The 17,859-nt window shown below is 35.9% G+C and overlaps 1 protein-coding gene across 4 annotated transcripts in view; it reads right to left on the bottom strand.

Moving 5' to 3' along the window:
* GRIP1 (glutamate receptor interacting protein 1) overlaps positions 1-17,859 on the bottom strand; it is a 466,465-nt gene that overhangs the window by 143,691 nt on the left and 304,915 nt on the right. For all 4 annotated transcript variants that reach the window (XM_068969892.1, XM_068969893.1, XM_068969894.1 and 1 more), the window contains exons 6-7: positions 11,789-11,864; positions 9,316-9,461 (exon numbers count right to left, since the gene is read on the bottom strand). In XM_068969892.1, the coding sequence (XP_068825993.1) occupies positions 9,316-9,461; positions 11,789-11,864 (222 nt within the window). The remainder of the gene's footprint in view (positions 1-9,315; positions 9,462-11,788; positions 11,865-17,859) is intronic.

Below are 17,859 nucleotides of genomic sequence, written 5' to 3'. Positions count from 1 at the left end.
CCCCTGCAACTTACTTGTTTTAAAATAAAGTAATTCTTTAGGATGTGTGGTCTTTTCAGTAGTTAATTATTGGGTGTTTCTTGTGAATTACTCCATTAGACATCACAGTAATTTCAAGTGGGACTAATGCCAGGATATGGTGCTCCCACCGAGATGAGGTAGAAGCCTACTGGCTTTTCCTTCTCTTTTTCCTTCCTTTTCCTTTCTTATTTTGCTGCTACCAACACATCTGGTGATGAGAACTAGATGCTACAGAAAGAGGATGCTGGGTATTGGTACTTTCTCAGGAAACTTATATTAAGAGTTTGACCTCAATCTGCTTCTGAGAATGCATAGTATAGAAATTCTTCAATCACCTTAAAGTGAGCCAGAGGATCCTTACCAAAGTGCTCTGATCTTCTGACTTCATGAAGACAGATCAAGGAGGTTTCTATCATAATGCAGTGGTTAAGAAGCCTATCATTTAAGATCCAGGGGGCAGAAGGACTTAACAGCGAGTGTCATTACATGAGCAGCGACACCATGTTGAGTGACAGGAGTAGGGCATCTGCTAGCCATTTTCAGTGTCGAAACTACAGAGACCACTAGTGATATACAAGTGACTTAGTCTTTCGATATTACGATTGCTGGGGTCAACTTGACACTTTAATACCTTCTGGTATACCACAAATAATTCTAAAAACGAAATAACTCAAGTAATAATTCTTCTATGAACCAGGCACTGAACAAAGATAACTAACATATGGAGAAAAGAGGTAGAAGAGTTTCATGCTTAAAAAGGAAATCAATGGTCTCTGTTTCTTTGGATGTTATAGCCTATAGTTGTAGACTATAATGGTTAATGGAAGGTCTAAAGAAGGGTAATTTTCCCCAGTAAAAGACTGATTCTTTTCCCTTATAGGTTATGACAACATACTGAGTATAGTTCACTGTACTTTATAGTGGGCCCTTGTTGGTTATCTATTTTGTATATAGTAGTGTGTATATGTGAATTCCAAAGAATCCCCCAAAGAATCTGAGCTTACATATTTATACATATATAGCCTTCCCAAATAGCACTAGTGGTAAAGAACCCATCTGCCAATGTGGGAGACATAAGAGATGCGGGTTTGATTCCTCATTCAGGAATATTCCCTGGAGGAGGACATGGCAACCCACTCCAGCATTCTTGCCTGTAGAATCCCATTGACAGAGGAGCCTGGCGGGCTACAGTCCATAAGGTTGCAGAGAGTTGAACAAGACTGAAGCAACTTAACTCACGCATATATACGTGTGTGTGTGTGTGTGTGTGTGTGTGTGTGTATGTATATGTGTATATAACAGAATATACAGTTTTATATATATATATATAAACCACATATAAAAAAGTTTCAGTTTTATACCTGAAACTAACACAACACTGTAAATTAACCATATTTCAATAAAATTTCTTTTAAAAAAAGGTTGTTTAAGTTCATTTTACAAAGAGGAATATACAGTTAGTATTCAACCACAGAGAAAAGTAAGCTTGACTAGTACTTTGGTAGTACTCTAAAAAGATGGCCTAGAACTGCCCTTACGGTCAGTTGAAGTGCTTGTCTGCTACTCTTCTGAAAAGGAAATGCAATTCTAGTCTACCTAATACATGCACATGACTTCAAAGAAACTTAACCATTCTATGAGAGATTTCCCCTGATGGGGTTCAGTCAGTTTTTCATCTTTTAAAATACACTAAATTAAAGGGCTAATTTTCCCCCTTCAGGGATGTGTTTAATTTTAAAAGTATAATATGTAATCTGAAAGTGAGGGAATTTTAACCAACTTTTCATTAATTTATTAAATGTCTCAGAATGCCAGTATCAAGATCCTTGCAGATAATGATTTCACAGCAGCATGTTGGCCTTATGCCTACTCTGGGAATAATGGAAAATAATCTCTGGGAAATTTGTAACTGGAAGTAGGACTGTTCTGTTTGACATAACCAACAAAGGAAATGACCAACTTTCCTTTTAGAATAGTGGTTTAAGTTTTAATCATTTTGTGTGCTAAGTTGCTTCAGTTGGGTTCGACTCTTTGTGACCCTATGGATCATAGTCCACCAGGCTCCTCTGTCCATGGGATTCTCTAAGAATTCTCCAGGCAAGGATAGTGGAGTGGGTTGCCATTCCCTTCTCCAGGAGATCTTCCCAATCCAGGGACTGAACCTACATCTCCTGCACTGGCAGGCAGGTTCTTTATCACTAATGCCACCTGTGAAGTGAAATGAAGTGGCTCAGTTGTGTCCGACTCTTTGCGATCCCATGGGCTGTAGCCTACTGGGCTCCTCCGTACATGCAGTTTTCCAGATAAGAATACTGGAGTGGGTTGCCATTTCCTTCTCCAGGTGATCTTCCCAACCCAGGGATCGAACCTGGGTCTCCTGCATTGCAGGCAGACGCTGTACTGTCTGAGCCACCAGGGAAGCCAATTTAATTCAGTTTAAACAAGAGTTAAATGTTATTTTAAACTATTTTTATTTATAATATTTTATTTTGATTACATCAATAAAAAAAGGTTAACTTCCGAAATCTTTTAAGAGACACTAGTACATTCAAAGAGCCATAGGATATTGGAGCTGGAAAGACCTTTGAAACGATGTAGTCTAAGTCCCCTCATTTTACAAATGGCTCAAAAGACTGAAAAGACCCTTCTGATTCTATCACACGGATATCACCTAAAATATTGTTAAATGGGCCCTTGAGGAAAAGATAAATATTAACTTACTATTCCATGTCACTCCCACTCTGATACCACTATTCATGCTCTTCATACCAAATGTAATACTAAACTTCTAGAAGTAGCCCCTGAATGATATTCCAAAGTACTCTATTCTTACATTAGTGTTACTCAGGTATTGTCAATGAGTACCTCTTACACTCAAATCAGATTATCTAAATTGCTTCAAAAGAAGCCCAATACCCAAGAAATGTACCATATGATTCCTATTACAGACAGTTCAAGAATTAGGAGAATACATTTAAGGCTTAGGAAGTTAAGACAGGAGTCAAACTGGTAGAAAAGATGTGGTAGCAACTGAGAGGAGTCACAGTGTGGATTCTGGTGATGATGGTTGCTATTTTCTGTTTCTTGACCTGGCTAGAAAATATATAAGTGAAAATTCAGCAAGCTGTACAAGTAAAATCTTAGCACTTTTTAATTTGTGTTACTATACTATGAAAGTAAATTAAAAACAAATCTATTCATTTAAAATAAAAAATCTAGTTTTTAAAGCTTAGGGTAACTTTATCCTTACCTACTTCTTTTATTTCCCAAATAGGACAAGTGGCCCTGAATTCAAATATGTAAAAGTAAGTGAGGTTAGTAGGAATAAGAGGATTCTGCAAAAATTCATTTTTTAGATAAAAATGGAAAAAGTATAAGAAAATCTATTTTTAATCATAGAAAAGTAACATTCTTAATAAACTGCTGCTGCCACTTAAAAGTTAGACTTCTTTTACATAGGAAACTCCCTGGGCTTTTGTTTATGATATTTTCTATGAATAGGAGAAGGTTTCTGTGAATAGGTGCTGGGGACTCACAAGGAAGCATGTGGATCATAAATACTTTTAAGGCCCTTGAAAAATCCAGTTTCTAGTAAATTGAGATGATCTGGAAGAAACTGATTTGCCCCTAGAAAATACAAATAGTGGTCAATTTACTCTTGGTACTTATGACTGAGAAGTGACTAGTGGAAGTTATATATCTTGATCTTCATATTCTGGAAAAATGAAATGCAAAGCACAGCCAAGATTCAGTGCAGTAACACCAATAAACCTATACAACTTTTTGGATGCAAAAAAAGTAATCATCTCTTCTGCAGACTCATAACATTCAAATCCACCCTGATGAAACAATCACTTGAAAATCATTAATATTATTTTATGTTTGCTTAGGTATTTCTAAGAAAAAAGTAACATCTTTCTCAGTATTCTTGATTTTGCATGCTGATTTAGTCCAAGGAAATAGAAGGAAAAATTTGAAGCCAAGCAGAGAAATAGTCAAAAGTCATGAGTTACAGGAACTCAGAAAAATACCACAGGTAGGTTAAGAGGTTTCGTGACTTAAAGATTCATAATGTAATTTGGTAAGGTAAGATGATATCATGAAATAACTTCATTTTACACCTACAAGATAAACACTGATATTTCTATACACACCCACTTGATGATGATTAGTTGTAAGAACAGATAAACTAAACTCTTACTTCCTCCTAGACCCTGTCTTATCAGTCTTACTACAATAAATTTTCTGGAAAATTTTATCACCAACTAAATTCAACTTTAGTTGATAAAATTGATAGCTTCAACAGCTTTCCCAAATATACTACTGAGTATGCTAAAATTTTTGAGCTGAGATTTACTAAAAAATATATCTGATTAATATCAATGAGTCAGAGGGATGATCAATATCTCTGCACACACACACATGCACGTGTTTCCTACAAAATAATTTGTGTATTTTTAGTAGCATATAAATAAATACAATCAATATTTGTATTTATGATTATAGACATCACCTGCTTCCTGAGTTATAATGTGACATCATTTTAATAGTATATAAATAAATGGAAGTATTAAAAGTAAAATTAAAGCATCAAGAATGTTCTGAGTGGCAAATGAAAGGGTGCTTCATATGATTCATCCAGGAAACATACATTCAGTTTACCATGGGATCCCACTACATACCCATCAGATAGTTACTATAAAACAGACTGAGAATACCATGTTGGTGAGGATGTGAAATTAATGAAAATTTTCATATGCTGTTAGTAGGAATAAAATATTTAACATTTGACTGTGTCTTTGAATGGGCATCTATTACTTTCATCAACTCAACATTATCTGCTTTGGGGAAGTGCCATTTTTTGACTCATTCTGTTCAACATAACATTCCATCCTCCCCTACCAAAGAGCAGTTCAGTTGCTCAGTCATGTCCGACTGTTTGAGACCCCATGGACTGCAGTACACCAGGCCTCCCAATTTTTTTCCAAGTATCCTAAAAATACTAGAATTTTTTTCTCAAAAACAAAAAATGAGAGTGGTAAACTATTTTTAATGGTCCTTTGACTTTCAGATAGTTTGAAAGAAATACCAGTTAGACCTCTCAAATTAAGTAGCAGGCTACGCTGTATTAGCCGCTCATTTCACTCCTTTTAAGGAGAAAGAATGACAAAAGCTGCAAAAACAACAGCAACAAAAAAACATGTTGCAAAAACAGGGGGAGTTTTTTGTTTTTATAAAAGGAAAGGTTGGTTAGTATTTGATGAACAGCCATTCTCACTGAAAGTATCTCATATTCTGATTTTCTAAAGGGCAATTTTTACTTCTTTCCACAAATTCTCATTCTTAATTATCTGACCATATCTATGCCTAATGCCATCTTAACATAATTAGTAAAACAAATAGAAAAAGAAAGAAAGAAAAAACAGAGAAAAAGGAGAATAACAGTAGAGAAATATCAGAAAAAATCTAAGTAAGACAATTAGAATAGTGAAAAGTATTGACATGGGAAAAACAGAGTGGAATGCAAAAAAAGAAAGGGATGGCTAGAAACGGAAGGAGGGAGAAAGAGAATGGAGAACAGAATGAGAGAGGAAAGGATGGAGGAAAGAACGTCAGCAGGTGCAAGAGAGGTGAACAGAAAAGAGAAAAAGGAATTTATATAGAAATTTAAAAAAAATCAAAATCAAAGTTTGCTCACCTGCTATATAAAGTTAGCAAAACTTAGAAGAATAATATAATAAGTGTATTATATGAATAAATAATTTTCTCCTCTAAAATGTCTTTTTATGACAATAAGAACTCTTATGCTAAGACTTTCAGTTCAAAAGTCCTATGCTGAAATCTGGTCTGAAACTAGATATAAACAGACTGGCTAGCCCAGATGTGGAGTCCAGTTATATTTAACAACTTAGGGTATGAGTTTAAAAATTAGTGGACATGTGATGGAATCTTTATTAAATAATTCAGGGATATTAGGTAACTTTAGAAAAAATGAATATTTAAATTCTAAGAAAAATACTAGATCTAAGTTTAAAAAAGAAACTTACATATGTCAGAAAGGGCATATAAACAACTAAAAAGAATTTTTACAAAACACTGATAAGAACCAGTATCCTTAAAAGATACATAGCTACACAAACCAATTAAAAAAAAAAAACTCCAATAGGAAAAAGAAAACTAAGCTTGCCTCCAATAGAAAAAAGGAATACAGAACATAAGCAGACAATGCAAAACAAAAATGGCTAGTGTTCCTGTGAAAAAACATTTACTTGCACTAGAAAATTTTTTTAAAGTAAATTAAAATATAAATGCAATTTTTTACTTAAATTAAAAAAATTAAAAACATATTATTCAAAGTTGTATCTGGTGCTCTGATGAGATGGGTACATTTAAAACACTGCTGGCAGTAATATAAAATAGTATAATCTTTATAGAAGACAACCAGAATTATCTATCAAATATTTTAAAAAGGAATATGCCCTTTGACTTAATGAAGTCAGAAATACAAAGATTTGGGTAAAAGAATATTAATTCCAGTTATTTATAATAGCATTCTGTTGGGAAATGGTTATGTAAATAAAGGCTTTATTTTTGGGTATGGTATAAAGTAAGAAATTACTTGAATTTTTTCCCATGCGGCTGACTAATTGACCCAGTATCACTGACTGACTAGCTCAGTCGTTCCCCACTTATGTAAGGCTATACTTCTGCAGTGGTCTGCGACATTGGACTCTCTTCCATTGGTTTATTTATTACCCCATGTAAATATTACACAGACTTAATGGCACAATTTTAGAATGAGTCTTGATGTTGGATGCAACAAGTTTCTCTACTTTTATATTGCTTCAAAAACATTTTGGCTATTTTCCCCCCTCCACTTTTCATATTCCATATACATTTTAGAAATAGCTCTTAAAAGTCCTCTGAAGATCCTTCTGAGATTTTGAACAGAATTTATGGATGCGTTTGAGAGAAATGATATATTTTTAGATATTAAAACTTCCCACTCAAGATTAGGACACAGATCCTTATTAAGTATTGTTTTACATATATGAATATCTGTATCCATATCAATGTTTATATCTAATGGGAACACTCAACTTCTGCTGTGTTTATTTATTTGCTAAGTCACCTCAATTGTGTTCAACTCTTTGCAACCCTGTGAACTGCAGCCCACCAGGCTCCTCTGTCCACAGGATTCTCCAGGCAAGAATACTGGAGTGGGTTGCCATGCCCACCTCCAGGGGATCCTCTTGACCCAGGGACTGAACTCGCATTTCTTATGTCTCCTGCCTCGGTAGACAGGTTCTTTACCACTAGTGCCACCTGGGAAGTGAGGTGTATGAATCTAAAATCTGTCATACAGAAAGAAGTAAGTCAGAAGGAAAAAAACAAATGTTGTATATTACATTTATATGGCATCTAGAAAATGGTACTGATCAACCTATTTGCATGGCAGAAATAGAGACACAGATGTAGAGAAAGGACTTGTGGGCACAACAGGGGAAGGAGAAGGAGGGGCAAACAGAGAATAGCACAGAAACATACACCACCAAATGTAAAACAGCAAGCTAGTGGAAAACAAGCATAACACAGGGGGCTCAGCTTGGTGCACTGTGATGACCTGGAAGGGGCGGGAGGAAGGCTCAAGAGGGAGGGGATGTATGTACAGTTACAGCTTTATCACACTGCTGTACAGCAGAAAGCAACACAACATTGCAAAGCAATTATCCTCCAGTTGAAAATAAAATTTAAGAACAGGAGAATAATTGCTTTACAATATTGTGTTACTTTCTGCTGTGATCACACTTTCTGAGTGTTTGTTTGGCATGTACCTGTTTACTATCTCTCCTTCTTGTCAATGTCAAGATTCATAAAGGCAGAAACCAGGTCTGTTTTGTTTATTTCTATAGTCTTTGTACTTGTCACTGAGCTTAAATATTTAAAAAAGAAATATTTGTAGATTGAATGAGTTAAACATGTCAAACTTTTGCTTCAATTTTTAACATTAATAATACACTGGATCATCACTTAAAATATATCTTATTTGTATAATTTTATTTTATCTTCTTAACTGCCTTTCAAAATAGGCATTGCTAGTCTCCATTTGACAAAGAAGGTAACTTAAGGCACAGGGAAATAAGCTAACATGGTTAAACTAATAGCTAGAAATCAGTAGAACTGAAAACAGAACCCAAATTGTCTAACTCAAAAGACATATAAAATAAAGAGTAAGAAAAGAGGAAGAAAGAGAAAATAAGGGAAAGGAAGAACAGAGGGAGGAGAGCTCATTCATCCCTGACCTTTCCATCTCAAAAGCATATCACACCACTTACTCTGAGAACTCTTTAACTCTCAAACTTTACATCTTTTAGGAAGCCTCATACCTCATACATTTCGGGCCAGCAGACAGATCGAGAACACTTTCCAGCAACATTCTTCTACATGAATCATACAGAGTGGGAAATAAAGGAGTCTGCAGTTAAGAGTAAGTCTCTTTTGCTCAGCTACATTTTACCAACATAGAACTTGCTAGTTAAGTCAGGCACACAATCAGGTCTGAAAATTTTAAGAAGTATTTACAGCATGATTTAAGTTTCAACTTCAGGTTCCAATTCATTATCTCATAATTTCTCTGCCTTAGTCAACATTACACAAAACTTTGACACTCTCTTCCTATTGAAAACGCTTGTGAGAATACCTTTCCAGTTTTACTATAGTTGACAGGGTAGAAATAGAATTACTTTTTATTGGAATCATTATTTCAGGAAAGGATACTGTACTCAACTTCTCATTTTAGTCAAGGATGTGATATGTCCCCTTTCCTTTCTTTGTCCCTAAGTCTGATGATAAAATGGTAATTTCTATTAATTCTGATGAGCTGGCTTCACATTGCGAAGTTACGAGAAGGAAAGGAACCTCCTACTGTTTCCAGTCTCCATGTAGTAAAAGAAAAAGTACCCACCTCTAAATTAATAATACTGTTTTTATGAATTGCAGAGAGAAGATACTTTCCTGCCAAAGGGTAATCTATGTGTAAGAGCTGATTGCTAGGTGAAGCATGCTGACAGAATGAGGTGCTTTTATAGATTCTATCGACATGAGAACTCTAAATTGCTGAGAAGCGACCCTCACCTTTTCCTGAACTCAAACAGAGGACTAATACAGCACTGATGAAATTCTGTCTGCTACAGGAGGACATAACAGTTCATTCTTAATCCAAAGTGGCTTATCAGGAATGGACAGTGACATGATGCGGACTCTGAGATCCCAACCTCAGTATATCTAACATACCCATGACCGAGACATCGTATTCAATCAGCAGCGTTGCTTCTTGCCCACACTGTTTGAGAATACTCATGGCCTCAGCATGCGTGGTTCCAAGAAGTCGAATTCCATCCACACTGAGCAACCTGTCACCAGGTTTGATTGTGCCCTCTCTGAAGAGAGAATAAAGAAACAGTCATTAACTTCGCATTGTGGGGCTTAACATTAATAGTCACTTAGCCAAAGTGGCTCTTCCACACAGTCTACCATCCACACCCTTTGCATTTCCGTCCAAGCATCAAGTGTGACATTAACAGGAGGAACCCTGAACAGAAAATTGCCGCAATATTAAAATCAGTAATAAGAAAATAACAACACAATAGCAAGTACCCAAGTCACCCACGATGAACTCCTGGGGTGCAAGAGTAATAAAGGCACATGTTCTCTTTTCTAGGCTTTTTTTTTTTTTTGCCAAAATGTCTAAAATTGATTTATTAAAGCCAAAGAAATAGCACTCACCTATTTTCCCAAAGCTTGGTGAGCAGAAAAGCCTGCTGATTCCATTCGATTTATCACCAGTGAACCCAAGCTGGAGAAAGAACGCTGGTGAAAAATTTCCCTAGTCTCTGCATTTTCCTACTGATTTATAAGGCCATTTGATGATCATTAAATTGATTCAGTCTCATATTCCCTGGAAAAGGCAGGCAAATACTATTCTCCCTTCTGCAGACACAGACACTCAAGGGAGTGGGAGAAGATGCCTCAGCACAATACTGACACCACTACAGTGCAGCCAGAGAGGCTTCCAGATTATAACCTTCTGGTGAGGGAGAGTCAACAACGAAGAGAAAATCAAATGCGGGGATTACAAGTTTAGGCTTTGGGAAGAATAAAAATGATGTCTTAAACATCTTTCACCAAGGCAACTGTCCATGTAATGTAAGTCTAAAATTTTATCAAAATTTCTGGTTTTCTTTGTGTGTGTCAGTTGCTCGACCATGTCTGACTCTATACGACTCCATGGACAGTAGCCTGCCAGGCTCCTCTGTCCATGGAATTCTCCAGGCAAGAACACTGGAGTGGGCTGCCATTTCCTTCTCCAGGGGATCTTTCTGACCCAGGGATCAAACTTGGGTCTCCTGCATGGCAGGCAGACTGTCTGAGCCCCCAGGGTTTCCTTTAGTTTTACATTAATTTGGTAAAATGTTCACAAACTAGTAGCCTGCTCTTGACATTTCTGCCAACCCCAACTCACAATGTTAATAACAAATGGAAGTATTCTTATTTGCTCCAGGAAGAATAATTCACAAGAAAAGCATGAGAAGAAGAAACAACAACAACAACAACAACAACAAAATACTCTGTATTATCCTCCACAAAGGCAAATAACATGAGCAGAGGGGAGAACCCAAGTGTCTTCATATTTTCTTATTGTATATTAAACTTCAAGTTTTTTTAAAAAGTGAGCTAAGAGTATGAGCTTTGAAGGAAAATAAATCTAAATTCCTATCCTAGCTGGCAAGTCATTTAAGCATATGGTTCCTCAGTTTAGTCATCTGTAAATGTGGATAAAAATATCTCATTTAGTGAATAGTTGTGAGGATAAAATAAGATAATGTCTGCTAAGTATTTAGCACAGTTCTTGGCCCATGGTAATCACTTAACAAGCAGTATTTACTATTATTATTGCTATATCTAGTGTTTATGAAATGTTTTAAAAAATCCATTCTAGGCTGAAACATTCTGTGCAGAGTTGGGGGTAATCAGTGCATTTTCCTCTTCTTTCCTATCCAGTGGCAGGAGTTGTGTTCCCTACCATTATGGAGCAGACTTTTGTTGTGGGAAGTTAATACAAAGATAAGTATCTCTTGAGACATCTAAGGTATGTGTTCATTTGGGACTTCTCCATCCAAAAGGTTTATGTAGGAAATCTTCAAATTAGCAAGGAAGAAACACTAACACCAACAATATTCCTTCCCTTTTACTAAAAGTCATGTCTACTTTGACATTCATAGTCATCATCAAGGCATAATAATCATGACAAGGATGTTGGCAATAGTAAGAGTCAGAACCCCATCATGTATCTTTCCAGGTTAGGACATTAGCAATTGGAAAGGATACATCTCAAGGACCTGCTGTAAAAGGGCCAGATGCTTTTTATTAAATGCCTCCAGTATGACAGGCCCCCTGCAATGCACCATAAATCTCTAATCCTTAATAAAATGAAAAACCTTGAAAGTAGGCATTACCCTCTACATTTTACATCTGGAGGGAAGTGAGCAGAGAACTGTTCAGTCACACGCCAAACATAGGGTGATAAGCACTGAATCTGAGGTCAAACTTACTTCTGATTCTTCAGCCTGAACGCTCTTGTTTTCACATTCCAACATATTTATTTAATATCTATCTGTTACTATGAAAATTTTAATTCATCAAGTTCTCTGCTAAAGTCCCCAGCTTCATTTAGTCCATTTGGATAGTGACACAGAAAGAAGTTTACCTGTCAGCAGGCCCTCCTGGACGAACACAGGTTATTACCACTGGACGAGATTTATTTCTATCGTCATGTGCTCCCCCTAGCAAAGAAAAGGAATACAGCTTTAAAAAGCACTCTTTATTGCTGCCATTAAAAAATTCACTTACAAAATGCCAGTGGAGAAACTAAAATACATTTTATTGTTGTGTGAAGGAACATATATGCTTTCTCTCTGGCACATAATAAAAATCTTATTCATTTTATATAGAATATATTGTTGATGTCAACATTTCCCCACTTCTAAATAAATATGTGGCTGTAATTACGGGTGAGCTATAAAATGCTTAACAGCTAGCATGACAAGAGCATCAAGTAATTACAAATACTAGTCCAGTTAGAGCAGTTGTTGGTTATGGACAAAGTGTAGGTGGGTACACCTGGTGCCAACCAACCTGGGCTATAATATAGGTGAGTCTACAATGTGAAATGAAGCAAAAACTAAAGGAAAAGAAAAAAAAAATCCAAATATTAAAAAAATTCAAGTGGCTAAAGTGGCCTCCATTAAAAATGGGGTTTTCAAAATAAGTATTAGTGCATTCTAAAAGCACTGCCTTTTTAGCACCTCCTACATTTTATGTGTGTTGATGTAACATTTCACATCTTTTTATTTTGTGTATCCCTTAACTAATCTTTGTAGTTATAGCTAATTTTACTATTTCTGTATTTAACCTTCATATTCACTTTATAAGTGGCTGATCCACCACCTTTACCATATATTTGACTTTACCAGTGAGATTTTTTTCTTTCATATATTTTCTTATTAAGGGCCTTTATATTCATGTATTTAGGGCCTTTTTCTAATTAGCTTACAGATGTCTCTTTAACATTTCTTGTAGGGCCAGTTTAGTGGTAATGAACTACTTTTGCTTTTGCTTGTCAGGGAAACTCTCTCTCCTTCAATTCTGACAGTTAACCTTGCCAGGTAGAATATTTTTGGAAGTTTTTTCCTTTTAGCACCTTGAATATGTTACTTCCTTCAGGCCTGCATATTTTCTGCTGAAAAATCAACTAATAGTCTTATGGGAGTTCCCTTGTATATAATGAGTGGTCTTTCTCTTTCTGTTGTTAAGATACTCTCTTTAACTTTTGACCATTTAATTATAATGATCTTGGTGTGAATCTCTTTGGGTTCATTGAGATTCTTTATGCTTTCTGGACCTGGATGTCTGTTACCTTCCCCCAGTTAGAAAAATTTTTAGTGACCCTTTTCTTCAAATAATTTTTTTGTCCCTTTCTCTTTCTCTCTTCTCTTTCTGGACCCCTAGAATGTCAATGCTGCTGCTGCTGCTGCTGCTGCTAAGTCGCTTCAGTCGTGTCCGACTCTGTGCGACCCCATAGACATCAATGCTAGTATGCTTTCTGTTCCACAAGTTCCTTAAATTATCCTCATTTTTAAAAATTTCTTTTTCTATTCTGTTTGAGTGACTTCTACTGTTGTCTCCCAGGTCACCTACCTCTTCTTCTGTTTCATCTAGTTTGCCATTCAGTCTCCCTAGAGTATTTTCAGTTCAGTTATTGCATTCTTCAATTCTGTGACTTCTGTTTGGATCCTTATTACATGCTCTTTCTCTTTGTTGAAGTTCTCTCTGTGTTCTTCATTCTTCCCCTGAGTTTGGTGAGCATCTTTATGTCCATTACTTTGAACTCTTTATCAGGTGTATTACTTCTCTCCATTTCATTAGGTTTTTTTTTTTTTTCCTGAAGTTTTACCTTCTTCCTTCATTTAGAACATTTTCTTCTGTTTCCTCATTTTGCTTGACTCTCTGTTTCTATTATTATGCAAAACAGCTATCTCCTCAGTCCTGAAGGACAATCTCTGTCTTGATATGGCCCTCTTATCCTTTTTGGGGAAGCAGGAATTCAGCTACTTCTCCAGTTCTTCTCAGAGTAAACTATTTTATATGTAATTGTATATTTGCTGTATTTGTGGGAGGAAGTGGGTTCAGGATCTTCTTACCCTGCCATCTTAAACCATCTTCTATCCATTTCCACTTTTTTCACTATTGTTTGTCTGACTTGATTTCCTCATACATCACCTTCCTGGCCACCCATCCGGATGGTCTCTAGTTTGCCAGTATTTGATAAATATTAGTGTTACCATTAAGAACTTCTTCTTTAATATTTGCCTGGTTGAACAGACTGACATTTCCCATATTTGGTACAGGTAGAGAGGTTGACCTAAAGAACCTAGCCTAAGAGAAAAATTAAAAGGCATTCATGGTTCCTGATGAAAGCAAATGTTTCCTTTATGTTCATGTCTATTACAAGTGATTTATTCAGTCTGATTGATTGGTAAAAGCTCCATTTCAGTATTTTTTTTAATTCAGTTTGATGGCTTCTTTGAGCCCCCTTACTTAAAATAGGAAATTCACGACTTTCTCAGAAGAAAATTTTTGATGAAAATTATGACAAGTTACAGCACATGCTTAACCATATTTATATAAATACCATCATGTAACTTCTTTTCTGCAAAGTAATTATAAAAAGATAGGTTTACTTTCCTTTGAAGGATTTTGATTCAGAAAAAGATAAAGGCTAAAGACAGCAAGAAACTTTTCCACTATTTTGATTCAAATGTCCAAATACAAGTATGTTAACTGTGGATACATGTCAAAATGTGAGAGAGGTAACTGTAAGCTACTTGATATGTGACATTTTATCATTATTTGAAATAATCAGCCAAGCTTAGTTTGTGGTTCACTTAGGTGCTAGATGTTTGGAGCTATAAAGCAAAATAAAGACCATTCAGAGCCCACTGGTATTTTAGATCTTAGCTGCTCATTAACATCAACCACCTGGCATGCTTTATTAAAAATATCAATGCCAGGGACACAATGTAGACCAAATCTGAATTTGGGCTCCATATGTTAAATGAGTACACATAGCTACAGTTTTTACAGTTGAAAATGACTAGAGAAATTGCCTCATCCAAAGTGAAGAGCAAATTAGTAGTAGAGTGATTTTTCCTGTTTTTTTTTTAATTTATCACAAAATGTTACCTATTTTTAAAAATTTTTATTGGACTAGAATTGATTTGCAAAGTTGTATTAGTTTTTGCTGTACATCAAAGTGAATCAATTATACATATACATATACCCAGTCTTTTTTTATATACTTTTCCAGTATAGGTCATTTCAGAGTACTAAGTAGAGGTTCCTGTGCTATACAGTGAAAGTGAAAGTGTTCGTCACTCAATTTTCAACTCTTTGTGACCCCACGGACTGTAGCCCACCAGGCTCCTCTGTCCACGGAATTAAAAAATTCCATGGCAAGAATACTGGAGTGGGTTGCCATTTCCTTCTCCAGGGGATCCTCCCAACCCAGGGATTCTCCCAACCCAGGAATCAAACCCAGGTCTCCTGCATTGCAGGCAGATTCTTTAATTTCTAAGCCCATCAGGAAAGCCCTACTGTGCTACACAGTAAGTCCTATGTAAAATAGGTAACTAATACTTTGACATATAGGTAACAATACTCTGGCCACCTGATGCCCAGAGCCAACTCATTGGAAAAGACCCTGATGTTGGGAAAGATTGAAAGCAGGAGGAGAAGAGGACAACAGAAGATGAGATAGTTGGATGGCATCACCAATACAATGCACATGAGTTTGAGCAAGCTCTGGGAGATGATGAAGGATAGGGAAGCCTGGTGTGCTGCAGTCCATGGGGTTGCAAAGAGTCAGACATGACTGAGCAACTGAACAACATTTTCCATATACTAGTGTGCATATATCAATCCCAGTCTCCCAATTTACCTCTCCTGCTTCCTTATGCCCTTGTAACCATAAGCTTGTTTTCTACATCTATGACTCTATTTCTGTTTTGTAAATAAGTTCACTGATTTTCTTCCTGTTAATCTAAACCATCTTCTGCTTGGTGGCAAAGGAATTAACACAAATTTAACTCTCCATGATTTAGGCTGGAACAACATTTTTTATTTTATGGGTGTAAGGTTCTATTGTTTATACAGTCAAGGTTTTTGAATCGTGACATACAGCATGAGAAAGGTAATTCAATTTATCAGCTAAAGGCCTGGCTTACTGTTAAAAGACCCATCCTAAGTGAGTAAGAAGAAATTCTCTAGCACTAAATGAACATGCTTCATCTGCATTATCTCCCTCTCCTTCCTTCTTGAAATGTCCTGGTATTCCCCATTGATCTAAGTTAAGCTCATATCCCTCCTATGCCATAATGTCTTATCTGCCATGACAGCATTTATCCACAGTACTTTTTCATTCTGCAACTCTCTTTGTGATTAACCAATAACTCTTAAGGGATGGGTACTGGCCACCTTTTGAGCATGGAAGACCCTCCAGATGGGCCTCAAATTGGTTTCAAATATAAGTTCTTTATTTATGCTCATTAAACATTTTGCAAAATTTGACAAATTTTTGTGTTCAACCAATACACTAAGGGAGTTATTAAAACCTACAAAAATCTGGTACTCATAAACTAAAAGGCTTCCCTAGTGGCTCAGACAGTAAAGAATTTGCCTGCAATGCAGGAGAACCTGGGGTTTGATACCTGGGTCGGGAAGATCCCTGGAGAAGAGAATGGCTATGCATTCCAGTATTCTTGCATGGAGAATTCCATGGACAGAGGAGCCTGATGTCCACACAAATCTAGGCATCATTCTTCCATTTATTAAATGCCTACGATGCACTAGGTAGGTGTCTAGGCTCATATTTTAAAAACTCTTACAAAGCATGAACGCACAGATATTTGAAATTCCTGCAAACGGTGGGAAGGACATCTGTTACCATCATACCATCAGTTGTCTTGAGGTGACTTCAGATTGAAATTGCTTCTATTCTTTTTAGTTCTTAAACAATAAATCACTGTTGGTTTAGCTCTTTCATTAGCAATTTGATTTGTTATTGATTAACCAGACAGCAACTAGTGATGAATATCTGCACCAGCAGTATTTTTTACTGCAGCATTTCAATAATTAGACATGTAAGCATGTGATTCAAGTGTACCTCTCTTTCATACTCATATTGAAAAACTAGATTTGAATATACCACCCTCCAAGCTAAAATTACTTGTATACTGACTTTTCATTACATTCATCTAATTTTTTACACAGAAATTTGAAAATGGTTAAGGTAAATGATCTTGGGGTTTGTGGCTCCACTTAAATGTAGGACTGGGTCAGTAAAGTATAAAACTATTGGTCTAAATCACTTAGTGGGATCCTAGTTGCCTGTTTTCTCTAAATACTCATGTGGGCATTATATCAACTTATACCTTAAAATTCACTGGACTATAATTCCCTGTGGATCAGGGTTCTGTCTCATGACTTCACAGTACTCTGCCCTATGCCGACATGTTGACATGTCCTTAATGAATATTTGATTGATTGATTTGCTACATGACTGACACAGAATTGAACCTAATGCCTAAAGCTTAGTCATCTAAGGCAAGTTTGTATAATGAATACATGTCTTTCATTCCTTGAGGCATGTCTGTTTCTTAAGATGGTTAGTTAATTTTAATTAATGTCAAAAATGTTGATAGAGTTTTGCTGCTGGTGAAGTACCAAATGTAATAGGTAAAAACAAAAACAAAAAAATAAGGAAACATTAAAAAAAATTCCTGATGCTTACCTAGTTTCTTATTGAACCTCACTGTCATACTAGAAACTGTGAGTTGTTAATGCATGTGTAGACTTTAAGGATGAAATTGCTAATAATAAAAGAAAACATTAAAAGCCAGCATTGTAGCTCAGAATTAATGGTCCTGTAGACAAACTGTGGACAAAATTTCACCTGAAATATTTATTATTAATATCATTCAAAAATAAGATGGACTAAAAAAAAAAATTAAAAAAAAAAAAAAAAGATGGACTGATGTACCAAGGTGCTCAAGGGATTAGATTATCTGCAATTCCTTTTTAGGAAACTACAGTAACAAAATGCATTTTAGGAAAAAATAATTTAAACAAAGTTCTTGAACCCTAGTGTATTCAATCAAATCAAGCAATATTCACCAACATTTTTGACTCAATGATAAATGATACAGAAAAATATATAAGGGA

Source organism: Capricornis sumatraensis, chromosome 4, assembly GCF_032405125.1.
Source record: "Capricornis sumatraensis isolate serow.1 chromosome 4, serow.2, whole genome shotgun sequence".
Lineage (NCBI taxonomy): Eukaryota > Metazoa > Chordata > Mammalia > Artiodactyla > Bovidae > Capricornis > Capricornis sumatraensis.
This window is presented reverse-complemented; position numbering and strand designations above follow the sequence as displayed.